At 41.7% G+C, this 24,114-nt stretch overlaps 1 protein-coding gene across 1 annotated transcript in view; it reads left to right on the top strand.

The window, feature by feature from the left end:
- The window catches only part of suclg2 (succinate-CoA ligase GDP-forming subunit beta), a 355,250-nt gene that overhangs the window by 294,271 nt on the left and 36,865 nt on the right, over positions 1-24,114 (top strand). Inside the window, exon 10 of the mRNA XM_080183376.1 lies at positions 20,845-20,965. Within this exon, the coding sequence (XP_080039502.1) occupies positions 20,845-20,965 (121 nt within the window). The remainder of the gene's footprint in view (positions 1-20,844; positions 20,966-24,114) is intronic.

The raw sequence follows: 24,114 nt of genomic DNA, 5'->3' as shown, positions 1-24,114 counted from the left end.
TTTTGAGTGCTGTTGGAGCTATACTCATCCACGCAAAGAAAGAGTATCAATCCTACCCCTGACCTACACCTTGTTAATGGTGGGCAGGTTTTGAGAGGGTCAGGAGGTGTGTTACTCACCACAGGATTCTGAGCCATTGATTTGCTCTTGTAGCAACAGTGTTGATATGGCTAGTGCAGGTCAATTTATGGTAAGTGGTGACCACCACCGCCCTCCCCCACCCCTGGCTATCCATAATGGGGGATTCAGCATTGTTAATGCTAAGTGGCAGTGATTAGATCCTCTCTTGTTGGAAATGGTCATATCCTGGTACTTCTGTGACATGAGCATTTTTTTTTCAAAATGTGCAGTGCACTTTTTAGGCAATAGTCTTGATTGCTTTTAAAACATCTGTGCTAAGTTGCAGTTTGTGCATTGTGAGCTTCAAATGCCTGTTGTTATTTGATTTCAATGATGCAAAATAACAATTCAAACTTTTTTCAGAAGTATTTCAAGGTAAATTAGCAAATTGCATAAAAACAAGTTAGTTTAAGCTTGAAAAGATACTTTTGGGATAAGTATTTTTTCTAGGATGTGTAATTATACTGGTTTATTGTCAGCAATAACTTCCCCATGATATAATGATCTATAAATCGTCTATGACGGTTTACTACTAAAAATAAGATTCAGAAGGCTAAGGAGACTTTAGGAGCAGCTATATATGATTTCAGGGTAAAAGTATGAACTGCATAGAACCGGTCAATGTTTTGATATTCATTAAGTACAATTAACAATCTGTATCTTGCAATTTTCTTCTAAACTTATTGAGTTTTTAAGTCATCTTTTCCTATTTTTAAAATGGCTGTTCTTTGTATTCTAATTAGGGATATCCCCATATGTCTTAATCATCTGATTTTCAATGACCTGGTGTTGAAGATCATCAAAATAGATATGTAGTTGTGATTTACTAAAGAACAAAATAGAACAAAGAAAATTACAGCACAGGAACAAGCCCTTCAGCCCTCCAAGCCTGCACCAACCATACTGCCCGACTGAACTACAATCCCCTATCCTTCCAGGGACCATATCCCTCCATTCCCATCCTATTCATGTATTTGTCAAGACACCCCTTAAAAGTCACTATCATATCTGATTCCACTACTGCCCCTGGCAGCGAGTTCCAGGCACCCACCACTCTCTGTGTAAAAAAAAACTTGCCTTGTACATTTTCTTTAATCCTTGCTCCTTGCACCTTAAACTCTTTGCCCCTACCAGCCTGGAAAAAAGCTTCTGACTATCCACTTTGTCCATGCCCCTCATAATCTTGTAGACTTCTATCAGGTTACCCCTCTATCCCTGTCATTCCAGTGAGAACAAACCAAGCTTCTCCAAACTCTCTGTATAGCTATTGCCCTCCATACCAGGTAACATCCTAGAGTTTGCTACTTCTGCTGTTCTTGAGAAAACAAGGTGAGGTATTATCAGAGATTTGGATGGAACATATTTCACAGTGCTCACATTTTGTACTTTGAAACATTGTGTGAACAAAATACAGTATAAACCTCGCCTCAGAATGCAATAACCAAACCAACATCAGTTATTAAATTTCATTTTAGCTCTAGAACTCCATTTTATGACTGGCTGAGATTGTAAATTAGCTGTGTTTTTTGTTGTACACACTTGGAACTGGTTGAGCAGGCAAACTCATTTAGCCATCTAAGAGAGAACACTTTCCATCCCATTGGACAGAGTTAAATTTGCACAAATTCCTCCTTGGAGGTGAATGTACCCTGTCCTTCCAGCTTAATAACCCAGCATTTTTCATAGAATCCCTACAGTACAGAGTGAGACCATTTGGCCCTTTGAGTCTGTATCAGCCACAGTCTCACCCAGGCCATACTCCCGTAATCATCATTTACCCTGATTTCAGGCTCAATTTAGCATGACCAATCAACCTAACCCGCACATCTTTGGACTGCAGGAGAAAACCGGAGCACCTGGGGGAAACCCATGCAGACACAGGGAGAAAGTGCAAACCCGAGGCTGGAATTAAACCCGAGTCCCTGGCACTGTGAGGTAGCAGTGCTAACCACTGTGCCACTGGGCCACCTTTTTGCCATGAAACTTACTGCGTTCATTTTAATATTTCATATCATTTGTGTACTCCTGGTTAGAATTTAGTTTTGAAAGGCCACCAGTCGGAATTGATTAAGATGAATTTTTGCCACGTCGTAATGGATGTTTTGAATTGGAATTTGTACGCTCACATTAATTTTCATGGCTGTACTGTATTTTTAATATTTTTCTCAAGCTGTATTTTCGGCTATTTGTCTTCCAGTTTGAGAGGCCATAGAACTTGAACCATCTTCAACATTTAGCTGTATTTGTGAATGGCAGTAGTGAATGTGAAGTACAATCGTCACAACTTGAGACTTGCTTAGACTATTAAGATGACGGTTTCATTCTCTGCTGGCTGCAAGATTGGATGTGACGTGATTTTGGGCAGTCCCAACCCAATCTAAGTCAGCGTGGACCCACTGCACAAAACACCCCTGCCAACTTTACCCTTGATCTGCAGTTTGAATAGGTTGCTAGCGCTTAAAGTGGAAAATGGAATGCACTGCTCGTTGTCGTGACAAAACATTAAGAGGAATAAGAAAATGTTTGCACTGCAATAATAAACCTTTTTCTTTTATCATTCAGAATGATAAATTTTTCTTAAGGAGCATAATTTAAACAGGTGCTGTACTTTTACTGTTGAAAACATTCATTTTAACAGGTCTACAATTTTGCAGTTTCCCTTTCCTATCTATCTTGATAATTAAGTGCAACTCACGCTTATGGTTAAAAATAGAATTTGAAGAGCAAGAAAGCTGTAAGCACTAATATGGTATGGTTATCAATGTGAAGACTTTGGACTGAATTTTCTGGCCCCATCTGCTGGAAAGATCTTCCAGTCCCATTGAAGTCAACGAACGTTTAAATGGTTTGCGAATCTGCCATGGCAGGATGGGAAGTTCTGGCTTTTGCAAATATATCAATTCAGCAATTAAGCAGAGATAAATTACTTGTTACCTGAGATAAATACATCTTCACTTTCACACAACCTTTGTTGACTTCACGAAAGCCTTTGACACTGTAAGCCGACAAGGCTTGTGGAGGATCATGACAAAGTTCAGCTGCCCTCCCCAAATTCATTCAGATGCCCTCCCCAAATTCATTCAGATGGTACGCCAGTTCCATGAAGGTATGATGGCCAGAGTACCGAATGGAGGAGAATCCTCCGAGGCATTCCCAGTCACCAGTGGCGTCAAACAGGGCTGTGTGCTCGCACCCACACTGTTCGGCATGATGTTTACTGCCATGCTGAATGATGCCTTCCAGGACAGTATTGTTGGAATCAGCCTCAAGTACAGAGTGGTTGGGAAGCTCTTCAACCTGAGGAGACTTCAAGCTATTACCAAAGTGAAGGAGACTGTTCTGAAAGACTTCTTGTTCGCCGATGACTGCGCCCTATATCCTGGCTCAGAGCCAGGGATACAAGTCAGTATGGACAAATTTTCCACGGCTTGTGACAACTTTGGACCCACCATCAACATTAAAAAGACCGAAGTCATGCACCAGCCTGCTCCTCATGCACCAGACACAGAACCCATAATCACAATCAAAAGGCAGAAACTACAGGCAGTGGACCAGTTCACTTTCTTGGCAGCACCCTGTCCCAAGCAGTGACTATTGATACAGAAGTTAACTGCAGAATAGCAAAGGCATGTTCTGCTTTCGGTAGACTGTGCTCGACTGTATGGGAACATTGAGCAATCAGCCCAGCAACAAAACTGAAGGTCTACAGCGCCGCAGTACTCACTACCCTCCGGTATGCCTGTGAAATGTGGACTGTGTATCGAAGGCATGCAAGACAGCGCAATCATTTCCACCTGACTTGTCTTCGCAGAATATTACACATCAGATGGCAAGGCAAAGTAGCAGACACTGAAGTTCTCTCTAGAGCAAGTCTACCATCAGTCCACACACTGCTAATGAGAGCGCAGACCCAGTGGGCAGATCATGTCATCTGTATGTCAGACGAACGCATACTCAAGCAGCTCCTTTTTGGGGAACTCTGCTGGAAGAGCTCGCATGGAGGGCAGAAGAAACGTTTCAAAGACACACTCAAGGCCTCCCTGAAGTCGCTTGATATAGACACGACCACCTGGGAAATGCTGGCACAAAACCGCCCTACCTGGCGCTGCCTCATCCACAAAAGTTGTCAAGCTTATGAAGCAAGATGTATTGCTGAGGCACAACTTAAGCGCGGGCTGCGCAAGTCCAGAGCTACCAGCGCAACAACTACAGTGTTAACACAAGTCTGTCCAATATGTGCTAGGACATTCTGTGCCCGAATTGGCCTGGTCAGTCATCTTCGGACACACTGCAACCACCTCAAAATGACTAATAGTGTTGAGGTCCTCATCGATGATGATGGATGAACAATAATAATAATAATTCAGCAATTAAGCAGACATAAATTACCAGTTTGCTTTAATTTCATGTGAATGGCCATCTCCTAACTGAAAACTATCCTTGATCAAACACAGATGCTTGAGTAAGTTCCCCTTATCACCAAACGAAATGGGGTTCAACCTAGACTTGATAAAAAGAATTGTACTTGGCAAATCTGATGAACATTTTTTGTGGGAAGGGTCAGATTTGATGGATGGAGTGAAATGAAATGGATGTGGTGTACAAAGTCTTTGCAGGTGTCACACAGGATAATTCAAGAAACCAAAGGTATCTAGAATTGTGGCAAATATATTGGTTAGAAAGAAGAAAACAGAAGAATGATAAAGGATGATTCCTCAATGCACAGAAGTGGGTAATGATTCCATTACAGCTTCCATTCACTGTGTACAGCAATTGTTTGTATATAGGGCTACATAGAGTGATGTTCAAATTTGCACTCAATACAAAACAGGAAGGCAAGTAAGTCATTTGAAATAGAAGAAAGCTGCAAAGGGATATGGAGAATATGATAAAATGGGCAACAACAGACAAGTACCAAAGAGAAAACAGTGGCAGTTAGTGTGATATTGGTACATTTGGATTAAAATACTGAGTAACTATCTCAGAGTGGGGACACTTACGTGAAGGGGAAGAGCAGGACTTTGGGGTTCAGGGTTACAAGGCATGAAAAGCAATACCTCAAGTGGACAGCATCAAACTTAAATCTAATGGAAGACAGCATGTCGTGAAAGCATACCATTGAAAGTTGAGATGTAATAATGTGTAAAACCTTATCAAGATACAACAGGACAGATGTTAAGGCTAGAGAGAAAATATAGCACAGATTCACTGTGCTGCTTGATATGTGAAAATAGAAATAGTAGAATTGAGGAGATTAGAGGCTGAGTTGATAAAGATGTTTGAAACTGTGTCTTAATTTTTAGACCTGCATTTCTTTCCCCTACATTTTGGATTTTTTTTAATACCTTATAGTTTTCAAAATAAACTCCTCAGATGTTGGACAATTTGTATGACAAGGATCAAGACTTTAAACAGACACGTGTTTTGTAAAGGTCCTTCCATAATGCAGTTAAGTAGGGAATTCCAGTATTTTAACCAAGGAGTGATAAAAGAATTGCAATCTTGGACTAAGTCAGGATGGCATGTGATTTGGGGAACCTTGGAGAGATGATTTTCCCATGCATAGTTAATGTAATTTTTTCCCTATAGATGGTGGAGCTTGAGGGTTCGGGAATATCAAAGGAATTGCTGCAGTGCACATTGTAGTTGTACACAGCCATGGTATACTGATGGTAGAGAGAGTGGATGAGGTGCCAATTGCATGGACTGCTTTGTCCTTGATGGTGCCCAACTTCTTGAGTGTTTTTTCAACTGCACCCATCTGGCCAATTGGAGAGCGCTGAAATTAATGGTAATGAAAAATGGGCTGTTTCTGTAATGGCTGATTGCAATACCTGCTTTATGTCCACTATAGCTTCATTATTTGTTTAGTTTTCTATCCCTTATTTTCTCATTGGTATAAGCTCAAATAAGTATGAAATAAAAAAGATATAACAGTAAGCTGGAAACTGTTTATTCTACTTTGCGGCTCAAGTTCAATTTGGTACACCTGAGCTAAAAGTTTGACTTTTTGTTCCTTATACATTAGCATTTACTCGTGGAGAAGGGAAATGGTTGGTGCAGCAATTGTAAGAATTGATGACCACCAATGAATATAAGGAAATATAACCATTTATTTACAAATGCATATATACATAGAATACTTTCACAATGTTCCCACTTCCAGTGCTAGGATCCACTGTGGCTGTAAAAGCCCAGATCTGCCCTAAGATCCCCATGCCCATTCCCCTGGGCAACCCTCCCAATGTACATCCCTTAAAGAGGCCAACAAGTACAGTTGGAGATTTAATAGGCATTTTTTTAATACAAATTAAACCTGAACACGATGCCTCACAATGTATTTTGGACAGAAGCTTACCTGAAAGGGAGCAATTTCCCCAGACAGCCTCGTGCTTGATTGACTATCATAGGCAGACAGAAGTGATTTAAATGCAGGATGAACAGCTTTGCACTGTTCCTAAACAATAATGCTTTTGTTAGCTATACCTGCTCATGCAGGATACATTGTACATCTTGATGCTGATAAACTTCTTTGATCTTTGACAGTCTTTCAAAAGAAGTCTTTTAAGTATCAACACAGACATCAGAAATCGGTCAGTTAGGCAGAAACAGCCTACAAATGTGGAACCTTTGCCTTGCTGAGCCAGAATTTATGATTCCACATTTACAAGGGCTATCAGAATGGGCTACTATGCATGTGTTATTTATTTTCATAATAAGTGCATGAACAGAATTTGAAATGATTGTGGCAAGCGATAACATTGTGGTCAGTATATTTGCATGTTTTATCTACTATGGAATGAAGCAGCTTAGAAAATGAGCCAACCATACATCTACCTAAGTGTGTTAGCTGTGTCTTCAAAGAGGTCTAAAGAGTACAAGGAGATTTGGTCCAGATCACTGAGTAGTTTCTGATTTGATTTATTGTTATCACATGTACTGAGATACAGCAAAAAGTATTGTTTTGCGTACTATCCATACAAAGTTTTGGGCGCCGCACCTGCGCAAGGATATTTTGGCCCTGGAGGGAGTGCAGAGGAGGTTTACTAGGCTGATACCAGAGTTGAGGGGATTGAGCTATGAGGAGAGGCTGAATAAACTAGGCTTGTACTCGTTAGAGTTTAGAAGAATGAGGGGAGATCTCATTGAGACGTATAAGATGATGAATGGGATGGATAGGATAGAGGTGGAGAGACTCTTCCCGCTCAAAAAAGACAGTAGGACTAGGGGGCACAGCCTCAAGATAAAGGGGAGGCGGTTTAGAACGGAGTTGAGGAGGAACTTCTTCACTCAAAGGGTGGTGAATCTCTGGAATTCTCTGCCCGTTGAAGTGGTGGAGGCTGCCTCGCTAAATATTTTTAAGAAGCGGGTTGATGGGTTCTTGATAAGAGAGGGGATTAAGGGTTATGGGGAGAGGGCGGGAAAGTGGAACTGAGCCACAACAGATCAGCCATGATCTTATTGAATGGGGGGGCAGGCTCGAAGGGCTAGATGGCCTACTCCTGCTCCTATTTCTTATGTTCTTATGTTCTTATGTTCTTAAATCATACTATACATAGCTCACAAAGGCAGCCATGCACCGGTGCCATTTTGAAACACGAATGTAGTCAACCCACAGTGAGATCAGTAACACATCTCCATTCTCCCTCTGTTCCTGTGTTTTGGGGACTGGCTGCAGGTATTTTAAGGGCTTATGTAGGGGTCAGAACTTTTAAAATGGAAAAACATGACCAACAGGAGAAAGAAGTAAAGATTTAAAGTGAACTAAAAACATTAAAAAAAAAATTTAAAGTGAACTAAAAAATAAAAACAGCAACTTGCACAATGGGTTGCTGCCCTCCATTAACACATCAGTAGATAGACAGAGATTGCAAACTTGTTCGCTGTTATATTCATGTGCCCTGTTTTGGCATTAGCAGATGCAGGGCAATTGGAGTTAACTTGCAGTAAGATGTGTAACCTTTATACAGAGTATTAAAAGACTAAAGAGAAAAATCTATATGATGCTCTCAAACATCTTATGATTATTAGCTACTGGGGCTATTAACGGTGTCATAGACCAGACTAGTTGCTCATTTGGCTTATTGATGCTGGCCAAAATGACAAAAAAAAGTGACCATTTGTGAACCTTCACTATTTTGCTTACCAAGAATTTAAGGGAAGGTGGGCGTGGATTACTCTGTTTTCAAATGCGACTACACCAGATGTGAACAGAAAATCTCTTAGCAATAATGTCAAGAAACACACCATAACATCTGATCTGCTGGTCAAAAGGAGAGTGCTTCAGGAAGCACTGTTCTGCTGCAGGATGGAAAGTTACCTTTACCCTCCCTCATCAGTACTCTCTGGTAAGCAAGTGTACTGGAGCCCACCTGATTTTAATTTTGCAATCTGATTGGTGGCTACTTAGCACGTGACCATTGGAGGTAGGGAGGAGGAACTTCCCAAAGATTTGAGTTATAATTATGCCATTCATTATTTATTAAATTGAAGTTGATCTAGAAGCCTATTGCATGCCAACTGTATTCAAAACGGTTGAGATGCAGAGTTACAGAGAACAATGACAACTTGAACAGCTATAGTGCGATGATGCTGTGCCTTTAAGAAATATATTTATATCATGTTTCTTGTAAGAGGAGTACCTTGTTTCAAGAACTCGGGTTGTCTGGAAAAAACATGCAGCTCCATGCTGAGACTGCAAGATAATAACTCATAGCTAATGGTGTGTTTGTCTTAACGGAGTTGTAGGAGGAATTTTTTGAGGTGTCCCCTGGGGTGCCCTGTATTTGTTAACCTCACTCAACCAATACATAGATTGCGAAAGACAGCATATAGTTAAAGAATGAAAAGGAATTTATTTGTTAATGCATGCATCAGGATGGACAGTCAATGAGGGTTGACTGTCCTCTCTGAACTAATATTGTGAGGTAAAGCACAGTGGTTAGCACTGCTGCCTCACAGTGTCAGGGACCTGGATTTGATTCCTGGCTTGGGTCACTGTCTGTGTAGAGTTTGCACGTTCTCCCTGTGTCTGTGTGGGTTTCCTCTGAATGTTCCAGTTTTCACTCACAGTCCAAAGATGTGTGAGTTAGGCACATTGGCCATACTAAATTCTCCCTCTGTACCTGAACAGGCGCCAGATTGTGCGACTAGGGGATTTTCACAGTAACTTCATTACAGTATGACTGTAGGCCTACTTGTGACTAATAAATAAGCTTTAAATTCTGAACATTTCAATATCCCACCCAGTCTCGTCAATCAGACTGGGGGTGGGGGGGTGTCCAATCACAATATTTGACGTTATTACCTTAGCCAATAATATTCCAATATTAGCTCCTTGCCCATGTAGGTTCCCCTCCTGTTACCTAGGAAACCTAACCCACGTAAATTCTTGTAAGCAAGGTCATAATTAACAGCTGCAAATTTTAATTGGTGAAAGGAGTCACACTTCTGTTGGAACTGGATCTCCTTTATCAGGAGAGACTACTCCAGTCTCACTACCCAGGAACAAACTTACTCCCTTAAATAGCGGGCTTATGATTCAACTTGTTTTTGCATATCTAAAAACAGATAAGAGAAGCTGCCTTTTTATGCTCCATTGTATTAAAAGAAGTTGGTCTGTCTACCACTGTGTTTCCCATCATGCTGCACTCAAAATGAAGCTGGCCAAGGCACACTATAGATATATATTGAAAATACAGTTTAAGCTTATAATATTTGGTTAATTTGTAGTTGTATGGTTTATACCTTTGCCGTTCATAATACCTTTGCACATCCTGTTCCAGGCACATTGTGAATTGTCACCATACATAAGGCAGTTTTTAATTGCCTTAACCTAGTCCACTTATTACAATAAAACTAAAATGAAGGGCCTCATATTAAGAATTCTATACTACTAACCCCCCCCACCCCTCAAGAGTTAATATATTTGTGTTTACTTTATTTTTCCCCTGGGTTTCAAAGTAGGATTTTGATTAGGTTAATTGCTAGAGACAGAGCCGTGTGCTAACGGAAGGAGCTAAACTTGCGGGGAATACACCCAGCTACTCTTTCTATTCTTTTAAAAAGCAAGCAATTTTGCTGCCTCGTTCTGAAAGAAGAAAGACATCTCTCTCGCTCTCTCTTTCTCTCCAGAAGTGCCCTCAGAACTCCAGGACTGGCAATCTAATTACAATCCCATAAGCCAGTGCGTTGCTAACTGATTTTGCAGAGGCACATCCTTCCAATTGTGGTGATTGGAGTGGGATGAAATATTCCAGTTGTTGCCCAATCAGAGCTTTTTAAAAGTAGCATAACTTCCCTGTTTTTGTAGTCAGTGCTACCGTTTATGAAGCCCAAGATTCAATTTGCTTTGCTAACTACTTTTTCAATATGTTCTGCCAATTTCAATGTTTTCATAGTTTTACACTCTGTAAAACTATGCCCCTTTAAGGCTGGAAACGGAATATTGTTTGAATTGGAACTCATAGGAATAGATTAGCAGTTAAGAATTGAATCTTGCCATGTTTAAGTATTGTTCAATTGGTAAACGTTAAGCTAATTCATTTGTTATAGTTAAACTATTGTTAAATAAAGTTCGTTTTGATAAAAGCTTCCCAGTTTGTCAGTAGAATCGTGCCTGGAATGAAACATCATATCCCCACATTAAGGCCAAAATAGGAAATAGTTGAGGTCCAATCTGGCTTCACAATATGGGGTTTCTGGTCCGTACCATAGCAATAGCACCTATAACATAGAAAAAATATTCTGAAGGAATCAGTAACAAGGTAAGAGAGAAGAATATTAATTATTGGTCAATTCAGCACAGAGGAAGGCTATTTTGTCCATCAAGTTTGTGCCAGCTCTCTGCAGAGCAATTAAGTCAGTCACATTTTCTTATTCTACTCCTGTAGTCCTACAACTTTATTTCCCTAAAGTACTATCCAATTTCCTTTTGAAATCATTGCTCATCTCCATTTTACTACCCTTTTAGGCAGAATGTCCCAAGTTGTCACCATTTGCTGCATAAAAATGTTCTTCCTCACATTCCATCCTCCCCCGTGTCTCTTAACCAAAACCTTAAATCTGTTTACCTTAGTCCTTATACCATCAGCTAATGAGAAAAGGCTTTCTTTGTCTATGCTATCTAAATCTGTCACAATCTTGGACATCAGGTCAGATCTCTCTTCATCTTCCTTTGCTCCAAGGGCAGCAACTTCCATTTCTCCAAACTAATCCAGTTGCCAAATTCCTTAACCCGGAGCTATTCTGATAAATCTTCTCTACATCCTCTCAGGGACTTTCACATCCTTCCAATTGTAGTGGCTAAAGTGACATGAAATATTCTAGTTGTGGCCCAATCAGAGCTTTTTAAAAGTAGCATAACTTCCCTGTTTTTGTAGTCAATGCCACTATTTATGAAGCCCAAGATTCAATTTGCTGTCCTAACCACTCTCTCAATATGTTTGCCAATTTCAATGTGTTTGAACCCTTGTTCCCTTCACACTCTGTAAAACTGTGCCACTAAGTATACATTGCCTCTCCCTATCCCTCTGTCAAAATGCATCCCTGCACACTCTGTACTAAATTCTATCTCCCTATTCTGCTACCATATCCATGTCCTTTTCCAGTCGATTAGTATCATCCTCATTTTTCCACACCTCCAATTTTGCTATTATCAGCATATAAATGTGATGCAAACACTGATCCTTCAGAAACATCACTGTCTACTGTTCTCCAGCATGAAGACAATGCACCACAATGCTTTGGTTTCTGCCTTCAGGCCAATTCTTTATCCAGGCTGACACTGACTTTCACATTTCATCAGCATCAATTTTATTAACCTGCAACTTAAGTGGTACTTTGTCAAATGCTTTAAGTCCATATAACAAGCAGCTTCATCAGTCTTCTCAATACTTCATCAAAAAGGTGAGGTGGGAAAGACTTCCCTTGACATCAAGACGGCGTTTGACCAAATTTGCCCCCTAAAAAACTGAAATCAATGTGAATCAGTGGAAACACAAAGATGATTATGGTTGTTGGAGGTCAGTTATATTAGCCCTGGGACATCACTGCAGGAGTTCCTCAGGGTAGTGTCCTAAGCCCAGCCATCTTTAACTGCTTCATCAATGACCTTCCATCCATCATAAGATGATTGCACAGTAGCAGCACCGTTCACAACTCATCGATACTGAAGCAGTCTGTATCCATATACAGCAAGACCCTGGGAAATATTCAGGTTCAAGTCGAAAAGTGGCAAGTAATATTCGTGCCACATCAAGGGGTGGCATAGTATCACAGTGGTTAGCACTGCTGCCTTACAGCACCAGGGACCCGGGCTTCAATTTCCGGCTTGGATCGCTGTCTGTGCATATTCTTCCCATGTCTGAGTAGGTATCCTCTGGGTGGTCCAGTTTCCTCCTACAGTCCAAAGATGAGCAAGTTAGATGGATTGGCCATGCTAAATTGCCTCTTAATGTCAGTAAATGCATGGGCTTATGGGGAAAGGGCCTGGGTGGATTGTGGTTGGTGCAGACCCTATAGGCCAAATGGCCTCCTTCTGCACTGTAGGATAGTATGATTCCAAGTGCCAGACAATGACCATCTCCAACAAGGGAGAATCTAACCATCTCCTCTTGACATTCAGTGGCATTACCATCACTGAAACCTCCCATTATCAACATATTGGGGAGGCTACAATTTACTAGAAGTTGACTAGCTATATAAATATATGGCTACCAGAGCAGGACTGGCAATTCAGCAGTCTGTGGCTCAACCACTTAACAACCCAAAGCCTGTCCACCATCCACCAGGCACAAGTGTGGTGGAATATTCTCCACTTGTCTGGATGCGTACAGCTTCAAAAACACTCCAGAAGCTCGACACCATCCACAACAAAGCAACCCATTTGATTGACATCTCATCCACCATCTTCAACATCTACTGCCTCCACCACTGCTGCACAATGGCAGCCATGTGTATCATCTACAAGATGCAGTGCAAAAACTCACCAAGGTTCTTCTGAAAGCACTTTCAAAACTTGTGGCTTCTACCACCTAGAAGGATAAAAAACTGAAGTCAGTGTGAATCAGGGGAAACTTAAAGGAAGATAGTAATGGTTGTTGGAGGTCTATCTTCTCAGCCCCAGGTCATTGCTGCAGGAGTTCCTCAGAGCAGTGTCATAACCCATCACTGACCTTCCTTGCACCATAGGGTCAGAAGTGATGATTGCGCAGTATCAGCACCATTCGCGACTCATCAGATACTGAAGCAGTCTATGTCCATGTGCACCACCTGCAAGTTCCCTTCCAAGTCACACACCATCCTGACTTGGAACTATGTTGTTATTCTTTAACTGACACTGAGTCAAGATCCTGGAACTCCCTTCTTAATAGCACTGTGGCTGTTCCTACAGCACAAGGAGATGGCTCATCGTCACCTTCTCAAGGGCAGTTAGGGATGAGTAATAATGTAGGCTTAGCCAATGACATCTGGATCTATGAATGAATGAATAAATTTAAAAAAATAGTCAAATACAGTAATCTGCCTTTAACAAATCCACTCTGGTTCTCTTTAATTAATTTAAACCTCTGCAATCTCTCTAAGTGCCTGTACATTTTTTTCTCCTGATAATTGTCTCTACAACTTTACCCACCACAGATATTGAACAGATTGGCCTCTGGTTACTCATAGTGTACAAACAAGAGTGTTACAATTCCCACTCTTCAATCCTTGTAATAGGTTTCCCCTATCTAGTGAAAGTTTGAAGATTATGGCAAGCCCTTTTGCTGTCTTCAGTCCCACTTCCCTTTGAGCCAGAGATGCAAGCCAGGTGACTTAACAAAGAGAAAGGAAGAGATATGGGAACAGTATAGCTAAGGTATGGAAAGTTTAACCAAAATTGCACATCAGTGAATAAGGTAATTGCGGGGAATAGATATAAGAAAATGAAATTAATGGTTCTTTACCCGAACGCAGGATGCATTTGCAATATAATGGGTGAACTACAGGCACAAATAGAGGTAAATGATTGATTCATTATAGAAACATGATTACAAGGTGATCAAGGTTGGGAGTAAATATTCCACCTCTTTTAAAAGTACTTGGATCTGCACTTTAGGTGCCCATAAGATGCAGAGCTATGGGCTAGGTGCAGGAAGGTGGGATTTGAAAGGACACCTGGTGTCCTTGGGCTGGCATGGACAAGATGGGCCAATGGCGGCCTCTTGTGCTGTCACTTTTATATGGTTATATGTTGAGAAAGCAAACAGAATGGCAAAGGAGGAGATGTAGCCCTGACAGTAAAGAAAAACATAAAGACATTAGCAAGAAAATATCTGGCCTTAAAAGATCATTAAGTAGATTCAGTATGGATGAAAATTAGTGATAGTGAGAGTCAGGAAACACTGGTGGGAGTAATTTATAGACCCCATGATAGTAGTTATATTGTTGAACAGAACATTAAACAAATTATTGGAGCTTGTAACAAAGGCAATGCAATAATTGTTGGGGGATTTTAATCATCATATAGACTGGGACAATCAAATGTACAAGAGTGATCTAGAAGGTGAATTTGTAGAATATTTTTGGAGCTGACTAGAGATAAAGCTACCTTAGATCGAGTGTTGTGTAATGAAGCCAGGCTACTTAGTAATTTCATAGCCAAAGATCCAGTGGGAAATAATGATAATAATACAATGTTATGTTTGAAAATGACATATTCCAATCGCACAAAATGAATCTTGAGCTGAAAACAAATTACTTAGAACATAGAAAAACTACAGCACAAATAGGCCCTTCGGCCCACAAGTTGCGCCATCATATCCCTACCTACTAAGCTTACCGATAACCCTCAATCCTATTAAGTCCCATGTACTCATCCAGAAGTCTCTTAAAAGACTCTGTCGAGTTTACAAATAGGTATGCTATTTGCGAATAGGTATGAGGGGAGAATTGGCTAAGATAAATTGGGTAAATAAACTAAAAGGTCTGGAGGTAAGTGAACACTGGGAAACATTTAAACAAACAATTCAAAATGTTCAACAAAAAATCATTCTATTGAAAACAAAATCTCAGCAAGACTTGTTCATAGAATCATAGCAACCATACAGTGCAGAAAGAAGCCATTGGGCCCATCAAGTCTGCACCAACCAACCAACCAACCCCGCCACCATCCTCACATATTTATCCGCTAATCCCTCTAACCTAAGCATTTCAGGGCACTAAGGGGCAATTTTAACATGGCCAATCAACCTAAGCTACACATCTTTGGACTGTGGGAGGGGGGTTGAGCTATGAGGAGAGGCTGAATAAACTAGGCTTGTACTCGTTGGAGTTTAGAAGAATGAGGGGAGATCTCATTGAGACGTATAAGATGATGAATGGGATGGATAGGATAGAGGTGGAGAGACTCTTCCCGCTCAAAAAAGACAGTAGGACTAGGGGGCACAGCCTCAAGATAAAGGGGGGGCGGTTTAGAACGGAGTTGAGGAGGAACTTCTTCACTCAAAGGGTGGTGAATCTCTGGAACTCTCTGCCCGTTGAAGTGGTGGAGGCTGCCTCGCTAAATATTTTTAAGACGCGGGTTGATGGGTTTTTGATAAGAGAGGGGATTAAGGGTTATGGGGAGAGGGCGGGAAGGTGGAACTGAGCCACGACAGATCAGCCATGATCTTATTGAATGGCGGGGCAGGCTCGAAGGGCTAGATGGCCTACTCCTGCTCCTATTTCTTATGTTCTTATGAAACCGGAGCACCTGGAGGAAACCCACGCAGACACAAAGAGAATGTGCAAACTCCACACCTCTTGGTGGCTTGTTAAGAATAGCCTCAGCTTGAAAAAAGAGGTTTACAATCTTGCAGAAACAATTAGTCCGAAAATTGGGAATGTTTTAGAAACTAGCAAAGGTCAACCAAAGGGTTTATGGATGGAAAGAGATTGGTTTAGGTTAGAGGGTCATTGCTTTTTTCATTGGTCGGCGCAACATCGTGGGCCGAAGGGCCTGTTCTGCGCTGTAATATTCTATGTTCTATGTTCTAAAATGTTGATAAAATGGGGAAAAAAAGTAGAATACAAGAGTAAACTAGCTGAAAAGTGAAAGCAGATTGTAAGAATTTTTACAATTATATAGTGAGTAACTAATGTAAATACTGGTCCCATGGAAGCGGGATAACCTATCATAGAAAATAAGGAAATAACAGAGCCATTGAACAAATACTTTGTGTCTCTCTTCATAGTAGAAGACACAAGTTTCATTCCCAGAAATTGACAGTGGAAGTAACATAAGAACATAAGAAATAGGAGCAGGAGTAGGCCATCTGGCCCCTCGAGCCTGCCCCGCCATTCAATAAGATCATGGCTGATCTGTCGTGGCTCAGTTCCACATTCCTGCCCTCTCATCAGCATATAAAAAGTATTAGAGAATAATTAAGGGACTGAAATATAACAAATTCCCAGGACTTGATGTCCTATATGTCCTACGATTCTTAAGAGTGATGGCTGAAGAGGTAGTAGATGTACTAGCTATGATTTTGAAAAATGCCATAGATTCAGGAACTGTCCCATAACCTCACTTCACAACAATCTGAAGTCTCTATCTGCTTCAAGAAAGTGACTATCATCCTGGTACCAAAGAAAAGCCTGGCAGCATGACTTAATGACTATCTTCTGGAGGCTCTGACAACCATCATTACAAAGTGCTTTGAAAGGTTAATCATGGCACAAATCAATTCCAGCCTCCCAGATTGCCTGGACCCACTACAGTTCGCCTACCACCACAACACGTCCACAGCAGAGACCATCTTCCTGGCCCTGCACTCAGCTCTGGAACATCTAGACAATAAAGGCACCAATGTCAGACTCCTATTTATCAATTGCAGCTCAGCCTTCAACGCCATTATTCCCACAAAACTCATTTCTAAACTCCATGGCCTGGGGCTCGTCTCCTCCCTCTGCGACTGAATCCTGAGCTTCCTAACTCAAGAGTTGGTGCCTATCAGTAAGGAGAGGCAAAAACATCTCCTCCATGATCATCCTCAACACTGGTACCCCACAAGACTGTCCTCAGCCCCCTACTATATTCCTTATACATCACACTGTGTAGCCAAATTCCCCTCCAACTCAATTTTTCAGTTTGCTGATGACACCACCTCAGTGGATCGGATCTCAAACAATGAGATGGATTCCATCAATGAGAGAGTGAATTTGGTGAATTCATGCAATGACAACAATCTCACCCTCAATGGCAATAAAATGAAGGAGGTAGTCATTGATTTCAGGAAACGTAGTGGAGAACGTGCCCCTGTCTACATCAGTGGGGACAAAGTATAAATGGCCGAGACCTTCAAGCTTTTAGGTGTCCAGATCACCAATAACCTGTCCTGGTCCCTCCATGCTGACACTATTGTTAAGAAAGCCCACTAACGCCTCTACTTTCTCAGAAGACTAAGGAAATTTGACATGTCTGTTACTATCACAAACTTTTACAGGTGCACCACAGAAAGTGGTGAATATAAAAGTAGGGAGGTCTTGCTGCAGCTGTATAGGGCATTGGTGAGGCCGCAGCTGGAGTACTGTGTGCAGTTTTGGGCGCCGCACCTGCACAAAGATATTTTGGCCTTGGAGGGAGTGCAGAGGAGGTTTACTAGGCTGATACCGGAGTTGAGGGGGTTGAACTATGAGGAGAGGCTGAATAAACTAGGCTTGTACTCGTTGGAGTTTAGAAGAATGAGGGGAGATCTCATTGAGACGTATAAGATGATGAATGGGATGGATAGGATAGAGGTGGAGAGACTCTTCCCACTGAAAAAAGACAGTAGGACTAGGGGGCACAGCCTCAAGATAAAGGGGGGGCGTTTTAGAACGGAGTTGAGGAGGAACTTCTTCACTCAAAGGGTGGTGAATCTCTGGAATTCTCTACCCATTGAAGTGGTGGAGGCTGCCTCGCTAAATATTTTCAAGAAGCGGGTTGATGGGTTTTTGATAAGAGAGGGGATTAAGGGTTATGGGGAGAGGGCCGGAAAGTGGAACTGAGCCACGACAGATCAGCCATGATCTTATTGAATGGCGGGGCAGGCTCGAAGGGCCAGATGGCCTACTCCTGCTCCTATTTCTTATGTTCTTATGTTCTTAAAGCAGTCTTCCTGGTTGTATCACAGGTTGGTATTGCCCCTTCTCTGTCCAAGACCGCAATAAACTACAAAAGGGTCATGAACGAAGCCCAATCCATCAGTCAAACCAGCCTCCCACCCATTGACCGTGGTTCACTTCTCACTGCCTCGGAAAAGCAGCCAGCATAATCAAGGACCCCATGCACCCCGGACATTCTCTCTTTCACCGTCTTCCATCGGGAAAAGGATACAGAATTCTGAGGTCATATACCGACTGACTTGAGAACAGCTTCCTCCCTGCTGCTATCAGACTGAATGGACCTACTTCACATTAAGTTGATCTTTGTCTACATGTTAGCTATGACTGTAACATTATATTCATAGAACCCTACAGTGCAGAAACAGGGCCTTTGGCCCATCAAGTCTGCACCGACCACAATCCCACCCAGGCCCTATCGTCATATCCCTACACATTTACCTGCTAATCCCTCGAACCTACATATCCCAGGACACAAAGGAGCAGTTTTAGCATGGCCAATCAACCTAACCCACACATCTTTGGACTGTGGGAGGAAACCAGAGCACCCAGAGGAAACCCACGCAGACACGAGGAGAATTTGCAAACGTCACACCCACAGTGACCCAAGCCGGGAATCGAACCCCGGTCCCTGAAGCTGTGAAGCAGCAGTGCTAACCATTGTGCCACCGTGCCACCCTTTCTGCACTCTCTCCGTTCCTTCTCCAGGTATGCTTTGACTGTATAGCATGCAAGAAACAACACTTTTCACTGCATACTAATATATGTGACAATAATAAATCAAATCAAATCATTGGAAGTTGGCAAATGCTGCACCACTTTTCAAGTAAGGAGAGAGAAGGAAAACAGTGAACTACCGACCAGTTGACCTAACATCAGTCATTGGGGAAAAATGCTGGAATCTATTATTAAGAAAGTTTTAACAATGCACTTAGAAAAGCACAGAATGATTAGAACAAGTCATTATGGTTTTACTGAAGGGAAATCCTGTTCGACAAATTTATTGGCATTTTTTCAGAGCTTGTAGCGTCAGTAAAGAGGATTACTAGATTAATGGGCACAATAAGTGGTTGTAGAGTTGGGGATAATATACTAGCATGGATTGAGAATCAGTTAATAGATGAAAAACAAAGAATGGGCATGAAGTATTTTCAAGTTGACAGACAGCGAATAGTGGAGTTCCACATGAGTCAGTGCTGAGGATACAGCTATTTGCAATCTATATTCATGACTTAGATGAAGAGATAGAGAGTAATATATCTAAGTTTGCTGATCACACAAAGCTAGGTGGGAAGTTAAGCTGTGGGGAGGACGTGGAAAGGCTGCAAAGAGATATAATCAGATTAAGTAAGGAAGTGTGAAGTTATTTACCTTGGTTATAAGAGTAGAAAAGCAGAACATTTCTAAAAGGTGAGCAGCTTGTAAGTGTGGATGTTCAAAGGGATGTTGGTGTGCTCATTTGAGAAAATTAATATGCAGTTCCAGCCAGCAATTAGGAAGACAAATTGTATGTTGGCCTTTATTGCTAGGGCATTGGAGTACAAGAATTAAAAGTCTCGCTAATATTTAACAGAGTTTTGTTGAGACCACATCCAGTGTAGTTTTGGTCCCCATAGTTAAGAAAGGATATACTTGCAAAAGAGGCAGTATAGCACAAGTTCACTAACTTGGTCCCTGGGATGAGGCTATTGTTCTATAATGAGAGACAAAACAAATGAGGCCTCCATTCTTTGGCGTTTAGAAGAATGAGAGCTGATCTGATTGAAACATACAAGATTCTGAAGAAACTTGATCGGGTAGTTGCTGAGACAGTGTTTCAGCTCATCAGTTCAGGGGAATCTGAAATACGAGGGACACAGTCTCAGGATATGGGGCTGATTGTTTAGAACTGAAATGAGGGGAAATTATTTCACTTGAAGGGTTGTGACTCTTTTGAATTCTGTACCCAGAGGGTTGTGGATGCTCTATTGTTAAATACATTTAAGGCTGGGATTGACAGAATTTTGGTGTCTCAGCTCATCAAGTAGGGGGAGCAGGCAGGAAAATGAGTTGAAACCCAAGATTAAGCATAATGGCAGAGCAGGAACAATGGGCTGTCTGATCCATCCCTGCTCCTATTTCTTGTGTTATTCATTCTAAACATATCAACCATTTCCAATACATCCTTTTCACCTTATCTATTACCTCTACCATGTCCACTTCTTCTGATACTTTGTGGGCATCATCTTCCTGAGTAAACACCAATACAAAGAACTTGGTAAGTATTTAGAAGCGTGACACATGACATTCTCTTGGACAGAGATAACCACCCACTTTCAATCATTGTTCTGTAAATTAGACTTTTGTAATACCTGAAGTAATTGTTACCTTGTTACATAGAAATTGTAGGAAAACTTACATTAAGTCTATTTACTCCCTGCTATGGTGTTGAGTTGGTTTTCTAAATTCCAGAATATCTCCTCCACTTCCCAGCACATCAGCCCTTTTCCTTCCCTTTTGATTTTTTTTGGAGAACATAGTTTTCACACTACTATTTCTGCTTTTTTTTTAATGCTATCGCTGATAACCTGTAAGAGATTGGTTTCTTTGTTCTTTTCCTAGGTTGAAGCAATCCTTGTCAACATTTTTGGTGGAATAGTCAACTGCGCAATAATAGCACATGGCATTACAAAGGCAAGTCGTGAACTTAAACTGAAAGTACCACTGGTTGTGAGACTTGAAGGTAAGTAATGCAAAAAAAAACTTGCATTTATATAATGTCTTCATGGCTGTTGGACTTCTCAAAGTGTTTTACAGTCAAGGAAATATTTTTGAAGAGTAGTTACTGTTGCAATAAACTGCTGAACACTTTGCTTTCCCTTTTGGTTCTCACACTTACTGATCTTGTAAGTGGTTCTTTCTCTTAGGTACTGCGCCTATATTCTTCAAATGAGTCACCAACAACCCTCTTCAAAACACACAACTCGTGATCCCCACCATTCCTGCAGACTTCTCTTCATGTTCCCGTGCCGATATCTCAGGTCTCTCCCAGAGATTTATATTTGACCTTTTTTGCATGAATATGCAGCCTCTCAGTGACATCATCTGAAAACATAGCCTTAGTTTTCACATGTCTATGGCCTTTGTCACAAATGCTGTTTCTGAGCTACCAATGATTCTATCCCTCACCCTGGCAACTGTCTGAGACTGAACCAGATTATTTCTAACATCGGTGTCAAGTTTGATACCCACTTGAGCTTCTAATCACGTATCTAATCCATGGGTAAAAAAAAACTTATTTCCAACTGTGTGAAGCTCTGCCCCACATCAGTTTATCTGTTGCTGAAACCCTCAACATACCATCTTTACTTCTGGACTTGATTATTCCAAAGGCCTCTCTCATTCTACAATCCATAAATTTGATGATTCAAATCATCAAATTGCCTGCTGATACCAATTCCTGTTTACCTATTACCCCTGTGCTCACTAGCCTACACTGACTCCCAACCAACCAACACCTTGATTTTGAAATCCTTATTTTCAAACTCCTCCAAGGCTCCTTTCCTATCTCTGTAATGTCCTCCAGCCCCACAACCCTCCAAGATATCTGCGCACCTCCGATACTGGCCATTTTAGCATCCTGATTTTAATTGCTCCACTATTGGTGGCCATGCCTTCAGTTGCCTTGGCTCAATGCTCTGGAATTCCCTCCCTAACCTTTCTGACTGTCTCTATTTCATTTTCCTTTCAGAGCCTCCTTATAACCTACCTCTTTTACCTAAGTTTTATGTGGCTCAGTATCAAGTTTTACTTCACAATGATCTTGTGAACAACGTTTAACCATTAAAGGTTACCCTTACAGGAAATGTTACAGTTCATTTCCACACAAACAAACAATGTGGTAATGAGCAAATAATCTTTCTTGATGATGGAGAAATAGTGACCAGGACACCAGAGAGAATTCAAGCAAAATACTGTGGATGCTGGAATCTGAAACTAAAGCAGAAAACGCTTGAAAATCTCAGCAAGTCTGACAGTGTCTGTGGAGAGAGAATAGGGTCAACATTTCAAGTCTGGATGACTTCATCAGAGCTAAGAGCAACAAAAATCAGACGAGATTTATACTATGAGGTTTGGGTTGGGGGGGGAGCGGGGTTCTAATTGGACAAAGGAAATGTAAATGATGATGAAGAAGGCTGAGAAAGGTCCATAAGCAATCAGAACGTGTGAATGGCAGAACTGAGGTACAGATGGTTAAGGGATTGCCTGAGGAATGTGGCAGCTGCCCAGAAATGGAGGTTGCGGGGGGTTGCAAAGATGGGGAGTGAGAACAGAGAAGTAGAAAAATGGAAGTGAAAATGAGGGGTAGCAAAAATGAATGAATGAGATGAAAAGAAGAAATGAAACAAAATAAATGGAAATGGGATGAAGGTTGAGGGGAGAGTTCATGCTCTGAAGGTGTTGAACTCAATGTTCAGTCCAGAAAGGCTGTAAAGTGCCCAGTCAGAAGATGAGGCGCTGTTCCTCCAGTTTGCATTGGGGTTCATTAGAACATTGTAAAAGGCCAAGGTCAGACATGTGTTCAGGAGAGCAGGGTGGTGTGTTGAAGTGGCAAGTGACAGAAAGGTCTGGATTCTGCTTGTGGACGGACTGAAGGTGCTCTGCAAAGCAGTCACCTAGTCTGCGTTTGGTCCCTCCAAAGTAGAGTAGACTGCATTGGGAGCAGTGAATGCAGTAGAAGGTACATGCGAAGCGCTGCTTCACCTGAAAGGAGTGTTTAGGCCCTGGGATGGTGAGCAGGGAGGAGGTAAAGAGGCAGATGTTGCACCTTCTGATATTGCATGGGAAGGTACCGAGGACAGGGGGTGAGGTGTTGGGTGTGATAAGAGTAACGGATCATGGTGTCCCAGAGAGAACGATCTCTGCGGAATGTTGACAGGGGGAGTGGAGAGAAGATATGTTGCGTCATGGCATCATGCTGGAGTTGATGGAAATGGCGAAGGATAATCCTTTCAATGTGGAGGCTGGTGAGACGAAAAGTGAGGACAAGAGGAGCCCTATCCTGGTTCTGGGAGGGAGGGAAGAGGATGAGAGCAGTGTCCTGGGGGCTGGGTCAGATGCGATTGAGAGCCCTGTTAATCACAGCGGGTGGAAAACCACAATTGAGGCAGAAGGAGATATTTTGGAAAGTGGCATCATCAGAATAGATGCATCGGAGGTGAAGGAATGGAGAGAATGGGGTGGAGTCCTTACAAGGTGAGCACTGTGGAGACCTGTAGTCAAGGTAGTTGTGGGAATCGGTGGGCTTGTAATGGATGCTGATGGACAGTTTATCGCCAGAAATGGAGACAAAGAGGTCATAGAGTCATAGAGGATTACAGCATGGAAACAGGTCCTTCGGCCCAACTTGTCCATGCCCCCCTTTCTTTTTTAAAACCCCTAAGCTAATCCCAATTGCCCGCATTTGGCCCATATGCTTCTATACCCATCGTACCCATGTAACTATCTAAATGCTTTTTAAAAGACAAAATTGTACCCGCCTCTACTCACCACCTCACTCACCACCCTCTGTGTGAAAAAATTGCTCCTCTGGACACTTTTGTATCTCTCCCCTCTCACCTTAAACCTGTGCCCTCTAGTTTTAGATTCTCCTGCCTTTGGGAAAAGATATTGACTATCTAGCTGATCTATGCCTCTCATTGTTTTATAGTCAAGGAAGGGAAGAGAAATGTCAGAGATAGACCATGTAAAGGTAATAGAGGGGTAGAATTTGGAAGCAAAATTGATAGCTTTTTCCAGTTCCAGATGAGACTATGGGGTGGCACGGAATAGTCCCCACTGTGCCGTTAAAGGAGTTATGGAAGGGGGCCGGAGTAGGACTGGAACAGAGAA

This window comes from Carcharhinus amblyrhynchos, chromosome 3, assembly GCF_965287045.1.
Source record: "Carcharhinus amblyrhynchos chromosome 3, sCarAmb.v2.hapA, whole genome shotgun sequence".
NCBI lineage: Eukaryota > Metazoa > Chordata > Chondrichthyes > Carcharhiniformes > Carcharhinidae > Carcharhinus > Carcharhinus amblyrhynchos.
Note: the sequence above shows the minus strand (reverse complement) of the source record. Positions and strands in the feature narration are given on the sequence as shown.